The sequence below is a fragment of the Taudactylus pleione genome, unplaced genomic scaffold (assembly GCF_031769625.1).
Source record: "Taudactylus pleione unplaced genomic scaffold, aTauple2 ptg000080l, whole genome shotgun sequence".
Lineage (NCBI taxonomy): Eukaryota > Metazoa > Chordata > Amphibia > Anura > Myobatrachidae > Taudactylus > Taudactylus pleione.
The window spans coordinates 10119385-10141515 of record NW_028284482.1 but is presented as its reverse complement, the minus strand read 5'-3'; the positions used below and the strand labels follow the sequence as shown (position 1 = coordinate 10141515).

The following is a 22131-nucleotide window of genomic DNA, read 5'->3' as shown; positions in this document are numbered from 1 at the left end:
GTGTTTGTCCTCTATGGCTTCCGTAAAAAGGGTTGGCCTGCTTCAAAGCAAACTTTGGCAGCCTGGATCCGTATGGCTATTTCTGAAGCTTATCTTCATGAAGGCCTACCGGTCCCTCCTTCTCTGAAGGCTCATTCCACTAGGTCTGTGGGTCCTTCGTGGGCAGCTCGACGTGGTGCCTCGGCAGTTCAGATCTGCAAGGCTGCTACGTGGTCTTCTGTCCATACCTTCGTGAGGTATTACAGGTTTGACACCTTCGCCTCTCAGGATGCTTCCTTCGGGCGGCGGATTCTCCTTTCTGCACAGGAGCGTCCCCACCCTTAAAGGATACTGCTTTGGGACATCCCCAAGGTATCCTGTGGATACCCTATGGACCCTGAAGTAGAAAATATGAGATATGTTAAGAACTTACCCTTGTTATCTCTATTTCTACAAAGTCCATAGGGTTCCACAGGACTCCCGCCCTGTCGCACCTGTGCTGCAGATGGGCTTTGCTCTGGTCACCGGTTTTCCGTCTCCCTCTGGTGAGAATGTGATTCTTGTATGTGTCCAGATCTTTGTTCTCTCTCTTCCTTCTCCTCCTCCGGCCTATGGCTTGGTAACTAACTGAGGTGCCTTGGCCCGGGGACGGGGTATAGGAGGGGGACCTAGTGCATCCTGGGAGGCTGAAAGCTTAACTCTTTGGTGCCCTGCGACTGACGTCACACCTATACCCAAGGTATCCTGTGGAACCCTATGGACTTTGTAGAAATAGAGATAACAAGGGTAAGTTCTTACCATATCTCATATTTTTCGCCTACATCGCCTGTTTTGGAAAAAAAAACTTATCGTGCGCGTCCCCGCTTTCGCCGCATTCAATTACTAAACAGGTGAAAACAGCAAGCGGCGAATGCAGAACAGGCGGAAAGTACTGTCAGAATTGGGGAAATCAGTCGGTACCCTAAAAAATGATGCACTAACATTGGGGATCAATGTAGAAGTGTCCCAATAGCCCTAAAAAAAACTATTTGGAGTACTGAAGTTGTTTAAAATCCTTGTTATTAGCGTCCTTGCAAAAGTGGTGAAGAATTGCATTAAACAGTATTTTTTGGTGAAAATAAGTAGTCATGTCAAATTTGGGGTACCTGAAAATGGGTGCTAGCATATTTTAATGTCTCTAAAGGGAAGTTTTAGAAAAGTGAAATTCCTCCTTCATACAAGCACCTGCAATCCCAAAAACACTTGGCCCCTTCGTAGAGCACCCCCAGAAGCTTATCTAGCTCGTTTTTGAAGTTTTCCCACCACTTTTTTCATTTTCGCCCTAAATTTCAAAAGCGTTATTTGGGGTGTTCCTGTATTTATTTTTTTTATATTTTTTTGGGGGGGGGGTGAATTTTCCTTTGGGAGGGGGTGTACCAAGGGTTCTGAGTGGTTTCCCAACATCTGCACTCCTAAATATAGATTTTGCACTTTTTTTCGCCTGCTATTCGGTGGAGAAAAAGTATTGCCTATTTCAGTGAATTGACTTTTCGCATAGGTGAAAACTAAATGGAATTGAATACGGAGATGAATTTTCAGGCAAAATTTTCGCCAAAAAACGTGCGTAAACAGCTTTTTCGCACCTGATTGAATACGGCCCTATGTCTGAATAATACTGTCATGAAAGGTATGATTTCATCCCTATATGTTTATCTAATGCATACTACAGAACCCCCCCCCCATTCCCAAATACGAGTTACAGTCGGAGAATGATCTGGGGGCCCCCCAGAGGAGGACTCTTGGCCCATAATTAGGGAAAGGATTTCATCTATATCTATTCTAGTTAAGGAAAATGCTTATACAATTTATTTCCATTGGTATATGGTACCTGCTAGATTAAATAGAATATTTAATTCGACATCTCCGCTCTGTTGGAATGGTTGTGGGGATACAGGCACCTTTATTCATATCTGGTGGACATGCCCAAAGATAGTGGGCCTTATTCAGACCCGGTCACAAGCGCTGAGCGCTCGCAACCGGGTCGATGTTTGCCCATTGGGCATGCGCACGTCGGAGTCGGCTCCGACGTGCGCATGCGCGAGACCCGACTAGCGACGGGCACTCCGTCGCTACGGGACTTGCACCAAAGGGGGCGAGCTGTCGATGGTGATTGACAGCTCGCCCCGTTTGGGAGGCGGGCAGGGGGGGTGGCCGGCCAAATGGAGGCATTCTCGACGGAACGCTTGCCGTTTGGGGGCGGCCCCACTGACATCAGCAATGATGTCAGTGGGGAGCTTCCTGCTCGATCAGAGCAGGAAGCTCCCTGGGGGTTGCGCTTGCCGAGACCCAACCTTAGGGTCTCGTCGCAAGCCCCGATGGTAGCGATGGTCTTGACCATCGCGACCATCAAACTGGTCGCTCGCTAGAGCTGTGGGTGGTAACCCACAACTAGCTAGCGTCCAGGAGGCCGCACTTCACACCACAAGTGGCCGCCCTCATTCAGAGCGACCGCTTGTATCTAGCGATCGACTCTGAATGAGGGCCAGTGTCTTAATTAGTAAATTAACTAATTCAAAACATATTAGAGAACATAAGCTAACAGATAAATCTCTCAGATTCTTAATGCAGCCCGTTGCCTTATAGCTTCTTATTGGAAGCATCTTGACCCTCCCCTGCTTCAAGCGGTTATAAACAAAATTTGGCATATAGCTGTTATGGAAAAGATAACAGCCTACCTTCATAAGAAATCATTTAGATTTATCCAAATATGGAGTCCTTGGTTCACCCTGAATCAGTCCTGTACTGCCGACACTGTATATAGGAATATTGTGGATCTTTTGTATTAATTCTATGGACCATATTTGAGGCGAAAAGCCGTTATCGGCGATAAATTATTGCCGATGACGTCATTTTCGCCTATTGTCTTTTTCCCCGTTTCGCCGGTGCGAAAAGTCATTGTAAAAAAACGGGGATCATTTTTTGCTTGCCTTTAGCAGGCGAAAAAAAGTGCAGAATTGGGGTATAGGGGTGCAGGCTTAAAAAAAAAAAGCCTGAACCACTGGGAATGGTCCCTAAAAATGATCTGTGTAAAAAAAAAAAAAGTTTAAAAAATAAATCTTGACACCCCAAAAAAATTATTTCAATTTTGGGGTTAAAAAAAAAAGTGTTAACAAATCCTAAACTACCGTAATAGATTCCAGAGGGGTTCCCAAGTATGCAGCAGGTGTTTTCTTCATTGCAGGAGTAGCGGCAGGTGCATTTTTGAAGAATTTTTTAAAATCATTTTACAGACTTAAACATATGATTGCACCCATTTTCATGTACCCCAAATTTGATGGCCATAGTTATTTTCAGCAACTCACTCCTGGCCAGGGGTGTCTCCACCGTCGATCCCCATTTCCACGAGGGACCGTCAGTGATAAGAGCAAGTCCGCCCAGCCAACATCGCCAGTGACCAGCTCCATCCCGGTCACACTTTCACATCCCCCCTCCTCCCTGGCTTTTTTTGAATCAGTATCCCGGGCAGACCACCCCCCAGGGGTGGTCCCAGCACACACACTGCAACCCAGCCTCCCAGCGGCTCACCCATCCACACCTCTGGCTCCGCACCACCAGCGGCACGACCAAGAGCCAACTTCAGCTGCATACTCCGGTCGCTGACCTCCGCAGACCAATCAGAACAGCCATGCACCTGCAGCACACCACCAACACGCTGATCCAGCTCACCAACAAACCTGCAGCTTCCAACCTATCTGCAACGTCCGCAACGTCGACCTATATCATCATAACAAAAACCTACCGGTAGGTAAGTACTGCCAAGACTCACACCAACACGCGGGACACCGCACAGGTGTTCCAACCCACTCTGCAAATCCCCCCCACCCCCCGAGACTTCCTAGACTGTCGACCATACGTCCAGCAGGGGTGACGTGCAAGGTCACTGAACCGCACGGGAAGGAGCCCCCTAAAAGGGTCCACCTACCTCCCCAGTCTCATCACCACTCATCACTGAACTCCACCCACCTACCCGGGATCTTAACAGAGCAGCATTGTGACTACTCAATAAAAGATTTTGCCCCAAATTACTGTATCTCGCTGGCCTCATTTTGATCCTATTCCATTCCCCTTTTCACATTACTCCAAACTACACTCCATACCCAATCACACCCTCCTCACTCCCAAAACATCACCACCACCAGAAGAAACATTCTAATTAACACCACTCACAAACACACACGAGTCATCACCATCACCACTACTAGCAGGAAGAGCGCACCTACCCCCATAGTTATTTTCCCCCCCAAAATAACCTAAGTACTATTCTTCACCACTTTTTCATAGCCGCATTTATGCACCTGCCGCGGCTATTTAAAAACCTGACTTCCTTCAGCAGGCAAAAACGGGGGGACCCATAGTGATCCCCCATGTCTGGACATCTTTAGGGGGTCCTAGGATGATTTCCCAAAAATTCCCGTTTTTTTTTGCCGATCCAAGTTTCGCCGGTTCCCATTTTTGCCTACTTTGAAATTGAATACGGGGAATAGCGGGCACACGCGCGATACTTTTCCGCCTGGAAAACAGGCGAAGGAAGCGAAAAGTCTGGACCTCAAATTGAATATGGGCCTATGAGCAGAATTCAATTTGGCTGCGAAAAGTTGGAATCAGCTATAAATTATCGCCGATGATGTCATTTTCGCATGTTTCAATTATCCCCGTATTCAATTACAAAGATTTTTCGCCGGTGCGGGGATAACTTTTCACCATGTTTTAAATGGCGTAAAAAAGCGCAGAATTGGGGTTTAGGGGTGCAGGCTTAAAAAAATAGCCTGCACCCCTGGGAATGTCCCCTAAAAAAATTTTTAAAAAATAAATAAATCGGGACTCCCCCAAAAATTACGGTTTTAATTTTGGGGTGATAAAAAAAAATGGGGGACAAACTTCTAAAGTACCGAAATTAATTCTAGAGGGGTTCCCAAGTATGCGGCAGGTGTTTTACAGAATGTGGGTAGTAGCGGCAGGTGCATTTTTTAAGAATTCTGAAAAATAACTTTAGGGACTTAAAAATATGCTTGCACCAATTTTCATCTACCCCAAATTTGAAGGAAATAGTTTTTTTTTTTAAATAAAAAATCTAAGTGCTATTCTTCACCTCTTCTTCAATGCCGCATTTATACACTGCCGCGGCTATTCCAAACCCCGATTTCCTAAAGCAGGCAAAAATGGGGGCACCCATAGTGATCAGTGGCGCCGAGAGGGGGGGGAGCGGGTACAGATTGCCCGGGCTTCCTGAAGGGCCCGGTGGGGGCCCGGGTCCGGCGCCACTCCCCCCCCTCACAGCAGCCCAGCACACAGCGTGTGCTGAGCTGCAATTGGAGACTGCTCCGATGTCGAGCAAAAAGTCCAGCACGGACTTTTCGCTCCAAATTAAATAAATGGTTAGAGCTTTGTTATTTCTATTTCTACTCAAACCCAATCTTTATTTTTCTATTTAACATCGGGCAAGTTCACCCTCTCCCTTTTTCCTCCCCCTCTTTTTTTTATTTTTATTTATAGTTATTTAACAATTTTGACATCTTCTATTATAAAGTGTGTTTCTTTTTTTTATCTAGCATTTTTCATGATTTCAATATTTGTTTTTGTTCTTGCTGTATGTGAGAGATATCATTTTGGAATTCTATTTCTTGTCTTTGATTGTTAGATTTATTTCACAATGTCATTATTCCTCTGTAAAATGTAATTGAAAATAAATAAAAATACAAATTAAAAAAAAAAATTGTCCACAGTAGACATTCAACATAACAACATAGTCGTTGGGGTTATGCTGCGGGTAGGGTTCTAACACTAACACCATGTAGACCTAACATCTATGTCGGCATTCTGAATCTCGACATAATATACCAAACACGCATTTTAGTAAGCGGGAGAAAACATTATGACAACAAAGCAAGCAGGTGATGCGGGGTATAGAGGTTCAATGGGTTGCATGCGGATCTAGAGTCACATGTTGCCCATCACCGGGGAACATACTGTTGGGGCGGGTCAGTAGTCAGTGATCTATAATGTTACAGCTGTTCAAGCTGTAGTGATTGCAGTTACCACAGGTGCAAAACGCGCACTCACATCTTATCTACCATAATTCTGTAATCACTTTGTTAGTGAATGCAGTGAAAAAAATAAAATAAAAATCTCTCCTCTTCAAACTTTTTAATGCCTAAATGCTGCGATTATTGGCTTTTCCGGTGCTGCATAACTAAAAGTTTCAGCATGCTGCTGTAGGATATGTACATTCCCACCTCTCGACACTTGGGGGCCGATTCAGTTCTGCCACTGCGGCTGCAGTATGCTGTTCCAAAACCGAACATTGATACCATAAACATTACAAGCTTATTCTCATATTCCATAGAGGGAAACTTGCGATATTGAGCCTACTGTAATATGCAAATATGTGAGCAGCCGAACATCACATCCTGTTTGGCAGCACATCAAGCAGAATTAAATCTAAACCACAGAGTGATCGACCAAATGTGAGCTTGGATAATGAAATGTATAAAAGTCTATCCCTTCATATCATTCACTCTCCAAATGACTAAACACCCTCATGCTGACCATACCAAACACAATATCATTTATTCTAGGATAGTTTTCTCCTGCTCCTTTATCTGCATTAGCAGTGACAAGGGAGAAGATTATGCATGTATAATATATAAGAATTTATGTAGTTCATATGTGTTTAACATATTATGCAGAGTCCTATTTGTGTGAATATAAACGCAAGTCCTGTTTTTTTTTCTTTTCGTAATGCATTTTACTTCTGCATTTTAGATGCCAGTGCATTTAAACTCAGTATTAGGCCCATTGCATGTTAAAAACAAACCGAAAAGACACTATGCTGATGTTAGGTTTCAAGAACAAATCCACAGTGTGCTTAATAAACACTCCGATAGAACTCCATTATACTAAAGTAGACCTATATTAGCTATATCTAGCTGAATACTTTTCAGTTGTTCTTTCAAAATGTTGCTGGTTTGATCGTAGTGTCCAAAATGCCATGGAAAAGTCTATTTCTTTTTTACCTGTATAATGCTTTTAAATTAAAGCAGCTGTTTACTTCACTATCCTGCCCATAGAGGGCCCTTTTATTCCTGTAAAACACAATGTGAGATTTACTGGGGTACATACAGTTGTACACAAATTGTTCTCCATTTAATCACCACACAGCAAAATTATGACTGTATGTTGCTGAATAAAGTATATATTACCCGTGGTTGTTAATGGGTTAAATACGTCAATTTGTTTTTTAGGTTTAATGGTCCCTTACATATTAATTTCCAACTACTGTATAAGGTCGCAGCAAAACAAATTTTTGAGGTCAAGCACCATAATGTGCTATCACACTTTATAAATGAAGTAGAGAAGCCCCAGGAGTGCTATGGAGTTGCAGGATTAGGAACCAATTGTATGTGAGCCTAGCAGTGCATACAGCATGGAGACCGTGTGCTCATCCCTGTAAGGCCGAAGCTGACTATAAAAGAAGCTGACTATAAAATAGTGCATTTTTATTTGAGGTTGGTTAAAGTTGATTTCATAGTTACTGTTGATGTTCTGTATGGGGGTGGTGGCTACATTTTGGAGTTTGGCATACATTCAATTAAATGAGCAAATTTAGCTCTGAATTAAATGAGATCTTTGTTTCATCAGGCAGGTTCTGAATTTCTGAAGCTTCTCTCCCTTTATAACCACTGCGTGTATTTTGCTTTGTCTTGCAGGACTCTGGAATGGATGCTTTCCAAGTATTGAGTGTTCTACTGTTTACACTGCTGTCCTTGGGGAATTGTTCTGACACCAACAAGCAGAAAAAAGACACTGCATTTGAAATCTGTATCCTTTTACTCTTTACATTTTTCTATTCATAGAGTAGTATAGGCTCTAGTTCTTACTCCTCAGTGGTAGATTAAATTAACGTCTTTCAACCAGAGGTGGCCGCCAACATTTTTTTCTCAAGTGTGAAGTGCTGGAGATGCATTAATTACTCCTAGATAATTCTAGACTGAGATATGTAACGATTAATTACAAAAAGAAAAAAAATACTGTATAGGCTGGACACATTCTTGGAAAGAACAATATTGACAATTGTTTGGTGTGGATATATTATTGGCACTGAGCCTCACTTTTTTACGGACATGCTGCCAAAATACCATATTCATAAACCTCCATTAGTGGCCATTAAGGACCAATATTTCAGAATCAATTTGCATTGGGGGTGTGATGCTCAAAAGAAGTTCCTGAATGTTTCCCACGATATGCGTTCTGCATCCCGGCGGTCTGTATGCGAACACTTACATTACCGATGCCGGTCAGAATCCCGGCACCAGCATCCCGACTGCCGGGATGCTGAAGGTAAGTAATGGGTTTGGGGGGAGGGTTAGGGTTAGGCACTAAGGGGGGAGGGTTAGGTTTAGGGTGCGGAGGGGGGAGGATTAGGTTTAGGCACTAGGGGGGAGGTTAGGTTTAGGCACTAGGGGAGGAGGTTAGGTTTAGGCACTACGGGGAGGTTAGGTTCAGGCACCATGGAAGGGGTAGGCTTAGCATACCGACCACCAAATGTCGGTATGTTAACCCTGTCAGAATTCCGACCGCCTGGATCCCGTCTGTCGGTATTTCATACCACTTCCTTTCCCACATATGCATACTAGCAATTGTGATTTAGAATAAAAGGTTATTTATGCAAATGTATTTCTACTTCAGGGTCCATAGGGGTCCACAGTGTGACCTTGGGGTATAGCTGGATCCTCGGGCACCACGGAGTTAAAGCTTTTAGCTGCTCCCAGGATGCACTTGGGTCCATCCTCCTCCATACCCCGCCCCCGAGCCACAGGCACCTCAGTTTAAGCTGGTGCCCGGCCGGAGTCGGGTCACCCTGCGGGGGGGGGGGGGGGGCTGTAGGAGCAGCCCCCTAAAGCTTTTTATTTTTTAACTTAGTTAAATTTACTATAGTTTTTTTCTCCAGAGCGGCAGCGATGGGCTGTCTGTACAGACGCCCACGCTGCCGCTCCTTCTCCCTGCTGGCGCCGCGACGCCAGTACTGAACTGGGGATCGCGGCGGGGGAAGCCAGAGTCTGTACTAGCCGGACTCTGGTTTCCCCCGGGACTGCTGCCGGAGACGCCGGGGAGATCAAGGTAAGCCGCGCACCGCTGATTAGCGGCGGTGCGCGGGTTCCTTTTAAACGCAGTCCCATGCCCCCGGTCTAGGGGACAGACCGGGGGCGCTAGCGGTGGCGGCGGGCTCCCCCTCCTTTGGAGGCATACCCCGCTAGACCACCAGGGTGAATAACGCGGCAAGCGGGATGCCGGCAACCCGGGGGTTAATATGCTAGCCAGGGGAGGAAGCCTTCCCTGTCTAACGGCTCCTCCCCTCAGCTCAGCGCGCCTTTCAGCTAGTAGTCTGCCGTCGCTGAGGTGCAGATACTCGGCCACTCCTCCTCTGAGGTCTCCAGCAGCCATTTTCTCCAGTGGCAGCGCAGATACTCTCAGGGAGCACGCGGACCGGTCCCCCTGTGTACCTCTCCCCTGCAAAAGGACAGTGTACACAGCACTATAGCCCTCCCAGACACTGAATCTGGGCAGGTTGATTGTAGAGGAAAGGTGCAGTGAGTATATCTTCCTGCATGGTATGTGACTTTTGCTAGTGCTGCCTGTCTGTGCTTATTTCTACTTACTGTCAGCCTATACCTATCCCTTTCCTTCTCCTACAAGCCCTACAGGTGTGCGGGGGAAGGATGTTTCTACTGACCTCACTTATATAGATCACGTATTTGTGAGGTACGTCACATACAGTGGTGTGCTACACAGGGCCATATTGTGGGCTGTTGTCCAGCACACTGGTGAGTGCGCACGTTTTCTTCCTATGTCATAACTGTATATTTAATTATATAGTCTGTCATGTCTGAGGAGGAGATTGAGCACTCCGTGGCTCCGGTATTGTTCTCCTGCAGGCGCTGTTCTGCAGGAGTGGATAGGGAAGATTTGTCACAGGACGGCCTGTGCGGACGGTGCCAGGCGGTCCCTGGTACGTCTAAACCTCCTATGTCGCAGGAGCCACCATGGGCGATGTTTTCCCAGGTGCTGGTTTCCATCGCGGACCGTCTGTCGGTCCCGACTGCCGTCCCTACTAGGGCGTTACCCCAGCCTACCATCCCCCATTCCCCGGGTGTCCCACAATTATTGCAGACTCCCCCGGGGTCTCAGCCTGTTGGTCCCTATGCGGGGTTGCCAATGTATATACAGTCCACCCCTGTGGCGCAGCAGGCTGCGGTGCCGTTTCAGGCTCCTGTGGCAGCTCCTCCACCCTGGGTGGATGCGCTTTCCCACACTGTCCAAGAAGCGGTAGGCGTCCAATTATCCGTTTCCGGAGGCACATTGTAAGAAATGGGAAACTCCGCCTGCGGTCGATTCCCATGTAACACGCCTCATCAGGAGTGCTACTTTGCCATTGCCGTCTATATCCTCGCTGAAGGATCCTACGGACAGGAAAGTGGAGACTTGTCTAAAGTCTATTTACTCTCTCTCAGGGGACGTAGCCTGGCCATCCATGGCCATCTCCTGGGTGGCCAAGGCCATTGAGGGTTGGGCCAACGCCTTGGAGGATACGTTTACGGATGAAGCTCCGGATGTCCAGAGGGCGTTGTTAGGACAGATGAGAGATGCCGCTTCCTACATTGGAGAAGCATCTTTGGATGCTAGCCTGCTGACCTCTAGGGTTTCGGCGGCAGCAGTGTCTGCTCGCAGATCCTTGTGGTTGAGGTCTTGGAGAGCAGACGCTGATTCAAAGAAAGGCTTGAAGGCCTTACCTTTTAATGGAGAGTTACTATTTGGTCCGGACCTGGACAAAATAGTAAATACCCTGGCAAAATCCAAGTCAGCCTTCCTCCCTTCAGCTACGACACCTGCTAAGCTCGGCCTTTCGCTCCTTTCGGGTTCATGGCAAGGCAAAGGGTCAGTCCTTCCCGAGGCAGTCCGCAACCAAGACCGCTTCAAAGCCAAAGAAGCAAGCCTTGGAGTGCTAGGCGCCCTTCTTCCAAGCAAGAAGATAAGCCTTCTGCATGATGGGACGGGCCTCCCTCTGGGGGATCCCAGAGTGGGAGGCCGACTTCTTCAATTCGCCCAGTGCTGGCACAATACCACCACGGATGCCTGGGTGCGAGAAGTGGTCTCCCAGGGGTACGCCCTGTCTTTTCGGCACAGGCCGCCTCGCCAGTTTTTTTGCACGAGTCCTTCTCAGGAAAAAAACAAGGCCTTGCAGGTTCAGGAAGCCATAGAGGCCTTGCTGACGGCGGGGGTCATTATACCCGTACCACAATCTCAACGTGGGATGGGGTATTACTGTACGCTGTTTCTGGTGCAGAAACCCAATGGCTCTCATCGCCCCATCCTCAATTTGAAGTCCCTGAACAGGTTTCTCAGGGTTCCCAAATTCAGGATGGAAACTTTGCGTTCCATCATTCTGGCGATAGAACCGGGGGATTATATGGTCTCCCTGGATATCCAGGACGCCTACCTCCATGTGCCTATAGCAACTCTCACCAGCGATTTCTGCGGTTTGCTATTCTCCACAACCACTACCAATTCAGGGGTCTACCCTTTGGCCTCTCCACGGCACCAAGGGTATTTACCAAGGTGATGGCGGTCATGGCGGCTCACCTTCGGAGCCAGGGGATACGGTTGCTACCGTATCTAGATGACCTCCTCCTGCTGGCAAGCTACCCGGAGGTACTGATCCAGCATTTCCACCTGATGGTCGCTTGTCTACAGGCGCACGGGTGGTTGATCAACTGGAAGAAGTCCTCCCTCATCCCATCACAGCGGACGGTTCATTTGGGGGCCCTGCTGGACTCTCGTCAGCAACGGATTTTTCTGACTCCAGAGAAGGTCTCCTCCTTACAGCTGCGGATTCACAGTTGTCTGAGCAGTGGCAGAGTGTCGGTGCACTCAGCGATGAGAGTTTTGGGGTCCATGGTATCGGCATTCGACATGGTGGAGTTTGCCCAGTTCCATTCCAGGCCCCTGCAGAGGCTGATTCTTTCGGAATGGAACGGATTGCCACACAGGATCCGCTCTCAGATGCTGGTGTTGTCCTCGGAGGTGCGTCTGTCCCTGGCCTGGTGGCTACAGACGGCTCATCTCCTCGAGGGGCGCCCCTTTTGGATCCCAGAATGGGTTCTGCTCACGACAGATGCCAGTCTCCGGGGTTGGGGGGCGGTGACAGGCTCCTTGTCACTTCAGGGTCGTTGGTCGGCGGAGGAAGCGATTCTTCCCATCAACATCCTGGAACTGCGGGCAGTGTACAGAGCCCTGCAGTCATCCGGCACCGCTCTTCACGGAAGGGCCGTTCAGGTGCAGTCAGACAACGCCACCACGGTGGCGTACATCAATCACCAGGGAGGGACTCGCAGTCGAGCTGCGATGTCGGAGGTGTCCCACGTCCTGGCTTGGGCAGAGCGCTATCTTCCAGCTCTCTCGGCAGTCTTCATCCCGGGAGTCCTCAATTGGGAGGCAGACTTCCTCAGCCGTTACGACGTGCAGCCCGGGGAATGGTCGCTTCATCGGGAGGTATTCCAACTACTCGTGGACAAGTGGGGGCTGCCGGAGCTGGACCTGACATCCCGTCACAATCTCACAAGCTGCCCGTGTACGGGTCAAGGACAAGGGATGCAGGCGCAAGTGTGATAGACGCGCTGTCGGTGAAATGGCTGTTTCATCTGGCTTACTTGTTCACTCCGATATCTCTGCTGCCTCGGGTCCTGCGCAAGTTCAAGCAGGACGGAGGCACACTGATCCTGGTGGCCCCAGCGTGGCCCAGAAGGCCGTGGTACTCCGATCTGCGGAGCCTGTCCATCGACGCTCCGTACCTCCTACCTCAACGGCGGGACCTGTTGTCTCAGGGGCCCTGTCTTCACCCGGATCTGGGTCGACTATCTTTGACGGCGTGGCTCTTGAGACAGCCGTCCTGAGGTCTCGGGGCTTTTCTAGCTCCGTTATTACCACCATGCTGAGGGCGCGCAAGCCTGCTTCCGCGAGGATCTACCACAGAGTGTGGCACACTTACTTTCAGTGGTGCGAGGCCAGAAAATATGATCCCCAGGTGTTCCGGGTTTCACATATTCTGGCTTTCCTTCAGTCGGGTTTGGATTTAGGATTACGTCTTTCCTCACTGAAGGTGCACGTGTCTGCTCTGTCGGTGTGGTTCCAGCGCAGGATTGCTGCTATGCCGGATGTACACACCTTTTTCCAGGGTGTTTTAAGAATCCAGCCTCCCTTTGTGCCACCTGTGGCCCCGTGGGATTTGGCGGTGGTTCTTCGGGCCTTACAGGGTCCTCCTTTTGTGCCCTTGGAGTCAGTGGAGCTCAAGTGGCTAACTTTTAAGACTGTTTTCCCCTTGGCAATTGCTTCTGCCAGGAGGGTTTCGGATTTGGGGGCGCTTTCCTGTCGTCCCCCTTTTCTGGTTTTTCATCAGGACAGAGCGGTGCTTCGCACTCTTCCTGATTTCCTGCCTAAGGTGGTTTCCAGGTTCCACATTAATCAGGAAATTGTTGTACCAGCCTTTCATTCGCCTGATCTTTCGGCTGGGGAGGCTTCCTTAGACGTTGTCCGTGCACTCCAGGTTTATGTGGACCGGACTAGTTCTGTGAGGAAGTCGGATTCTTTGTTTATCCTCTTTGGTTTTCACAAGAGGGGTTGGCCTGCCAACAAACAGACTCTAGCCCGTTGGCTTTGTTCTGTTATCATTGAGGCTTATATGCAGGAGGGTTTACCTGTTCCAGCCTCGGTCTGTGGGCCCTTCTTGGGCTGCTAGCCGTGGCGCCTCTGCTGTTCAGCTGTGTAAGGCGGCCACCTGGTCTTCCAGTCAGACCTTTTTGAGGTTCTATGCGTTTGACACCTTTGCCTCTCAGGATGCATCCTTTGGGCGCCGGGTTCTCCTATCAGCAAAGGAGCGTCCCCGCCCTTAGTTGGACTGCTTTGGGACATCCCCAAGGTCACCCTGTGGACCCCTATCGTCCCTGAAGTAGAAAACAAGAGATATGGTAAGAACTTACCTTTTGTTATCTGTTTCTACGAAGTCCATAGGGTCCACAGGGCACCCGCCCTGATGCACCTGGCTTCATATGGGCTCTGTGACTGGTCACCGGTTTTCCGTCTCCCATTTCTGTGAGTATGGTTCTTGTGTGTTCCAGTCTTCCTTCTCTCTGTTTCGTCTCCTCCTCTGGCCTTGGCTGCTTACCAACTGAGGTGCCTGTGGCTCGGGGGCGGGGTATAGAGGAGTATGGACCCAAGTGCATCCTGGGAGCAGCTAAAAGCTTTAACTCCGTGGTGCCCGAGGATCCAGGATCCAGCTATACCCCAAGGTCACCCTGTGGACCCTATGGATTTCGTAGAAACAAAGATAACAAAGGTAATTTCTTACCATATCTCTTGTTTTTTGTAACCATTTAGCAGTCAGTCATAGATGATGTAGTACGAGTAGCGGGATAAAGGAGCAATATCACATATTTGATAAGAGTTAAACATGATGTGAAGAGATGTGGCAAGTGATAGATGGTTGAGTTACGTAATGAATACGTGAAGGTAAGACCAACGTGCATAAAGAATTTTATAGGCATCCATTAATAGGAGTGTTTCCTGGCCATGTTGTAAAACAGGTGAAATCTGGAAAGTAGGAGGTGGTATTAATAAATGATGAGCAGAAATATGGCAAGGTCATAAAGGGCTTTATAGTTTAGAACAAGAATTGTATATTATACTCTAAGTAACCAGTATAATAGCTGGCAGGAAGCTTTGGTATTAGTAAGGGTTGGGTATGAAATGCCGACGGCCAGGAAACCGTCTGACTAAATCCTGACGCCGCAAGCTCGAATGCTGAAGATCCCGACTGGGGCTGGTAAGTACCCTTACCCTCCCTCAGTGGTGCCTAACCCTAACCTCCCCCCAGGGATGCTTAAATCTAACCCCCCTGCCCGCACTGTAAACCTCCCCCCAGGTGTGCCCAACCCTAACCCTCCCTTAAACCTAACCCTCTCGTGATGATGCCCTACCCTAAGCCCCCCTGATGGTCTCTGAACCTAAACCCCCCCCCCCTCAGTGGCTAAGCGCCAACAGTGCCCGGCTTCCCTTCATTTGGGTGTAGATTCCGGCATCTGGATATAGACGGGCTACGGGATTTCACCGCCTATCTTTAGTCCCGCGTCGGCATTTAGACGCTGGGATTTAGTCAGACTGCTTCCTAGCCGTTGGCATTTTGACTGTATCTCATTAGTAAAACCATCCGTATTTAAATCTTCTACACCCATACCATATAATGCAACTGAATAAGATGAACCACAAATGGTTCATCTTATTCAGACATCCTGCACATACTGTAGAGGCATATGTGCCTTTTTGGATTTTTATGTCTTGCACATTGTATTGACCATATACTGTTGTAGGAAAAAGAGATTAGAAGATTTTTGCTTTGCTCTGCATACTGCATATACAGAACAATTCAGTTGTTGCTCCGTCTGAGCGCGATAGCCGCAGGCGCCAACATTTCTTCTCGCACCCTTATGAGAGTGCAAGCAAAAATGTGCGACAAACCCATGGTTAGGACGGAATCGGTATGAAATCCCGATCGTGGAAAGGTAAGTATTCTCTAACCTAACCCCCTAACCCTAACCCTCCTTAGGGGTGCCTAACCCTAACCTCCCCCCCAAGTGCCTAACCCTAATCCCCCCCTTCCCCGCTGCCTAACCCTAAGTCCCCCGGGGGGATGCCTAACCCTAAGTCCCCCCAGGGGGTGCCTAACCCTAACCCTCCCTCCCCCTAGCCTAACCCTAACCCTCCTGGGAGGGGTGCCCCCCGGGTGCCCTAAACCTAACCCTCCCCCCCCCCCGTGGCTGTCCGCTCGTGGCGCCCGGCATCCCTTTGATTGGGATGCCAGGTGCCGGTCTCCCGGTGTCGGGGAAATGTCAGGCGTCTACATCTAGACACTCGGCATTTCATCCCTCGCCGGGATATGACAGTCGGGAAGCCGGCTGCTGGTATTAAGGCAGCCGGCTTCCCGATTGTATACCGGTTAAGACGCCCTATCCGCAGTTAGGGTGCCCTAACCAGGACTTTAGAATGGGTTTTGCCGTTTTACACGGCTAAACCTGGTCTATTAGGTTGTGAAGAGGACTATAATTAATGAGCACCCAGAACAATTGAATTGCAAAACTGGGTGCTCATTAATTATCGCAGCCCACGCAATAATTGAATTGCTCCCATAGTGTCTCCTGGAGTTGGACGTCATTTACAAACTTTGTGACTTGTACTGTAGGTTTAAAAGGTTTAATTCCTGCTATTTAGGCCTTGACAGATTGTAGATAAAAAGCTCTTTGAGGTGAAGAGGAAGGATCAGATCAATGCCCTCAATAACCTGATTGAGCTAAATGATGTCAACCAGCAGTACAAGATTATCGACATCATGCTAAAGGGGCTTTTCAAGGTGAGATTTTTCCATACACTTTATCTCTCTTGCTTTAGGAGGTCTATCTGCTACATGGAAAATAATAATTATTGAAAAAAGCAGCATAGTTAATCTTTCAACAGTGGTGCAACTTTTTTGTTTAAATGATTTATTTAATTTCCCATACTGTATTGCTTCAGCTTTGTCCCCCTTGTACTTTTTATTATGCAGTTGATACATTATAAATAGTTGCCTACACCTGATTCAGGAAAATAAGCTTTATTTACAGTACACTAGTCAATACACACAGTCGAGTCACATTATTAAAACCACCTCCTACATTTGACGGTGGCCCATGAAGTACGTCACATGCCGTGTGCTGGCTTGGTGTGCATATAAGGTGAGCGATAGACCGTCTGCACCCATTACTCATTGCTGTCATGGGTAAAAGGGGCAATTTATCTAAGTTGCAAAAAGGGATGATTATTGGCTTTCGGGCCAAGGGTGGCAGTGTTTCTGAGTCAGCGCAGTTTGTGAACTGTTTGCGTGCTGCTGTGGTGAAGGTGAATCGTGACTGGACAAATTGCACCATTGCGAATAACTGACTTGGAAACTGCGGAGCACCACTTGCCATTGATGTAAGAGGTGAAAGTTGGCTACAATGGTGCATAAGGGCCGACCAACAAGCTACAGTGGAGCTGCTCACAGTCTAAATTAACCTGGGGGCCACCAGACGTGTGTCTAAAATGACAGTTCATTAAACCCTGATACGTATGGGGCTCCAAAGAAAACAGATGGTCACTGCACCTATACTAACAAAGGTGCATCAGCGGAAAAGGCTTCAATTTTCATGCCTGTATCGGAATTGGACCTCCGCTGATTGGCGAAGGGTTGCCTTCTCCGTTGAGTCACGTTTTCTGCTTCATCGAACGGATGGACGTTGGCGTATCAGATGAGAAACATCGGAGAACAAACACCCTGCAACCATTGCTGGAAAAACACAAGCTGGTGGTGACAGCGTTATGGTCTGGGGAATGTTTTCATGGTATTCTCTGTGCCCACTCATTCATGTGGAAGGCACCCTCAACCGATTTGGTTCTGAATCCATCCTTGCAGAGCACGTACACCCATACATGCTGATTGTCTTCCCTGAGGCGGATGGGATCTTCCAGCAAGACAATTTGAATTGTCACACGGCTAGAAATGTCCGACAGTGGTTGGACGAGCACGACCAAGACTTCCAAGTACTTCCCTGGCCCACTAATTCCCTGGACTTGAACCCAATTGAGCATCTGTGGTACCACCTCGATCATTGTGTTCGCTCTATGGATACTCCACCATGCACCCTCCAGCCTCCAGCAGCTGTGGGATGCACTGCAGTCAGCATGGCTCCAGATACCTGAGCCAAACTACCAGCACCTTATTGAGTCACTGCCAGCCCGTCTAGCTGCTGTCTGTGCTGCACACGACGGTTATTCTATTAGCTGGTGGTCATAATAATGTGACTCGACTGTGTATGTATACACTTCTGTAAATAACATTTTATATATAGAGCACTCACTTAAGAGTACACCATTTGCAGAAATATTTTCAATAGATTTCTTAATGTACCTACAAACTGTCTTCTTGAAAACTGACCATTAAAAAGACATATTCCCTCCTCTTTATTATCTGATTGGTCTAAAAATGTGCGTGAAGGTACATGATAAATGCAGTCCACAGAGTGTACGAACAAAGATGCTGTTGCAATCGGGACAGGCGGTATCCGATAAGTGGCGGGTAGTGACTGAGAGGTGACCTGAAGTGACCCCCCCAAAAAAAAGTCAATCTCAAAGGCATGTGTTATTGGAGTGTCGCAGGCGTGTCGATGAAAGCGGCTGTGTTCTCAGACAAAGAGCAGCAGCAACATGTTCAGACTGAGAAATTGTCCCTACCATAGGGCTGGTGCATGTGGAGAATCTCCGGCGGTGTTCAGAGGCAGTGAAAGTGGGCATTTCAGGGCCTACCTATTAACGTGGTGACTACTACACATGGGGAATGTAGAAACTCGTATTTGCATATTATCACAGTCAACGTAGCAAGGCTCGTTCCTACACCCCGATTTACCTTGACTGGTTTTGTCAGCGTGGCACCTGAGACCTGGATCTTTATATCTAAGGGGTTTACATCGACGGTGATGTATATCATGCTTCAGGCATGTAAGCCTGCCACAGCGGCCATTTACAACCATGTGTGGAAGACTTACATTTTCACTCTGGCTGGGCGGTGCTCTGCATTAAACAGCCTTTCCAGCCAATAGTGGTTTCCCGATTTCATCATTTTACCAGCCTTTTGTCCATCTGATTTGGATAGTTATCTTCGCTTTATGGATGTTGACTGGGAGTTGCGAGTTTATGTGAATCAGATGGGTTCAGTTCAGAAATTTCTTGGTCCTCTATGACGCTCACCAAAGAGGCTGGCCTGCCTCCAAGGCACACCTTCCCGAAAATGTTATACATTTGTGACTGAAGACGCCAGTTTAGGGTGAAAGATTTTGTGCATGACTCAGCCGGTGCATGATCCCCCTTTGAGGCTTTTTTTGAGAAGCCCCCAATCTGAGTCCCGTGCATCATGCAGAGTTTTAAAAAAATCCAGAGGGAACGGTTTGCTGTAGTGACATTTTCTTCTGGTGTACATTTTCTGCCAATGAAGTATTTAAGACAGGAAAAAAAAAAATTGTGGTATAGAAACCGTTCACGTACTTGAATGTATGTAAAAGCCCTGTGTGTCACACAGATAATCACCCAAAAGGTAACTAAATTTTTAAGTTTGCGTAAAAGGAAAATCAATAGCGCTGCATAATCAGGTTACGTCTTTACCATAGGAACATTATTACATGCTATAAAGTATTTGGATCATTATATACCTAGATCAGCAATAACCCAGTGCCTGTAGGATCCTTATTCCCAATTGGTAGTGATTTTCTTTGCTTTATTATTGTGCAGGTGTGTCTTCTATGTAATATTGTTTTCGTGCATATTTTGTGATGGTTTTTGATTTTTAATAAATTTGTATTGTTACAAGCAGTCACATTTCTTATATTAGCAGTTGTAGGCAGCGCTGTAGATTTTTCTTTTGTTCTTTTTATTATGGTTTTCTGCCGATTAATTGATTTAACTGGGTATGATTGCTATTTGTATTACCTGAATGGTAATACAATGTTTACAGTTCCATCTCAGCACCTTGGGTACATATGTTTTTTTTTTTTTACGTTTTATTTACTTAAAAAAAAATTAAGAACAGAAATGACAATATTAAGCAGTGGTCAATGTGTCAGGCTTTTTCCATAGTTCTAGTTGTGTGCATCTTATGATGGGTATACACTTGCCGATATTTTGTCTGACCATTGGACGAACGATATATCAGGAGTGCATCGGCGGGTGTGTACACCTGATATGGCTGTGAACTATGTTCTTGACATGTCGGGTCGGCCCTGCAGAATAGCCGATGCCAGTATGTCTGCATGGGTATACGGGTGACCCACCGACCACTCGAACACCAACACTGACCTCTCAACTGGGTGTGCATATTTAATTTTCTGCCCAGTTGTGATGTCAGCCCATACATATCGAGCGGCCGATTGGTAAGTGTGTATAGCTTACTAATCGCCCGCTCTGAAGACCGATCCATCGTCTGTGTATAACATTTTATTGCTTGTTTGCATATGTAACTTAGAAGACCTTTAAGAATGTTATATTTACTATTGAAAATTACACACACCTAACACTATTGTTTTAATGAGAAATCGGTTGTCCTTTTATGACAGCAGAACCAGAGAAATTTTTGGAGCCAGGCAACATAGTTCTTAATATATGCCACTGCTGTTTGAATAATTTTTTGGGTTGATTTCTTTTGCTCTCATTACATTTCTTTACTGACCATTTAAATCTTAACCTGGCTTCTAGGAGTACTTTTACTAGACAGTGGGATCTCAAAAGCAGCCAATTAACAGCAGCTTTAACTGCTGTATCTAAATGGCAATAGCGTGGAGAACCGATGGCTTTGAAAACCCGCTGTCTAGCATATATACAACCTAGATTTTTCTAATTTATCTCCTGAATTGAACATAATTTTCTCCACTCTGACTCTATGGAATTATATCATCAGCCGCTCACCTATTACGACAACTATAGTTGATTCTGTGGAACTATAACGTGCTGTTTATATAATTGAGTCACCAAGTAAGTTAGACCTTTGGGCTCCTGGTCGATCATCGTGAAGGGATACTGTGTTTGCATAGTGCAAGGATACAATGTTTCATGCACATGCCACTTTGTGACTTTGGAGGTTAGATTTTATTAATAAGCTGATCCAAATCAACCACCACTTTATATTAGCTGGTTTAGCTGATGATTCTCTATACATTTATATATGTGTTATTTGGATACTTTTTGTTCTGCATGCAGAACATGTTTTATATAGAATTTTATGATTAGTAAATTGATTTGTTTATTTGAATAATCCTTGTGTTATCATAATAAATATATTGTTATTTTCTCTACACCTTTTGTGTGTGTTTCACAGGTCCAATACAGGCGTTTTTGGCGCTATCATTTGTTTACTATCATTTTCTCCACTGTATGCAGTTCCATTGCATCGGTAAATTCATGGACTTAAAGTTTCTGAACCTTAATATTTTGTAACAGGTTCTGGAGGACTCTCGAGCTGTTCTGATTGCTGCAGGAGTACAGCCTGATGGTCCGTTCCCTGAAGATGAGAAGATTAAAGATGGTATGCTGCACAGTGAGATCTTACCTCGTATACAGGAAAGGTTCCTGGACTGCACACCCTGACTATATATATATATATATATATATATATATATATATATATATATATATATATATATTTATATTGGGAGGTGCTACCTGTTGAGACTAATTGTAGGCACAGAATCAGACAAATCTCAGGTGCACAACTCCAAATTACTGATAATATATTAATGCAATAACATTTTGCAATCAATAGAGGTTTTTAGCATAATCATGGCCAAGGTTATGGGCCTACCCACCATATCCAGGTAACCTATTTAGGGTAGGTCCCTAACATACTAGGGTTCTAATCCAGAGGGCAGTACACCTCCAAACTAGCCCAGCTAAGCTGCCCCAGGGCACCGCCATAGTAAGAAAAATGCAGTGTAAAAGAGATATTTAAGAGCAGCTGCTCTTAACTATCTCTTTTACACTGTACTTTTCTTACTAAAAACCTCTATTGATTGCGAAATTTTATTGCATTTATATATTATCAGTAATTTGGAGTTGTGCACCTGAGATTTGTCTGTTTCCAGATCTTACCTTGTGTTTGTTGATTGTGTTTGTAGCTTATTCACACACAGTGGAGAATTCAGCATTCTTTGGTGACGTTGTCCTACGATTCCCCAAGATTGTTCACCATTATTTTGATCAGAATTCTAATTGGAACAACCTGATTCGATGGGGTATTGGCTTTTGTAATCTCAGTGGCATCTTTGATGACGGACCACATTCCCAGCTACTTGGCCTGGTAAGCTTAAACATTTACCAGTGTATGTTACCCTTTCTGTCATTTTATAAATATGAAAAAAATTTTTATAAGTTGTAGATAACTATTGTGGCAAATACCATATATTGTACAAATGTGTTTTTTTTTTTTCTTTTAATCCTAATTGAGATTACCATGCT

The 22131-nt window shown here is 46.4% G+C and overlaps 1 protein-coding gene across 2 annotated transcripts in view; it reads left to right on the top strand.

Moving 5' to 3' along the window:
* CCDC134 (coiled-coil domain containing 134) overlaps positions 1-22131 on the top strand; it is a 50111-nt gene that overhangs the window by 13954 nt on the left and 14026 nt on the right. For both annotated transcript variants that reach the window (XM_088468064.1, XM_088468063.1), the window contains 4 exons: positions 7725-7836; positions 16350-16471; positions 21118-21202; positions 21792-21973. In XM_088468064.1, coding sequence (XP_088324190.1) covers positions 7734-7836; positions 16350-16471; positions 21118-21202; positions 21792-21973 — 492 coding nt within the window. In that variant the 5' untranslated portion in view covers positions 7725-7733. The remainder of the gene's footprint in view (positions 1-7724; positions 7837-16349; positions 16472-21117; positions 21203-21791; positions 21974-22131) is intronic.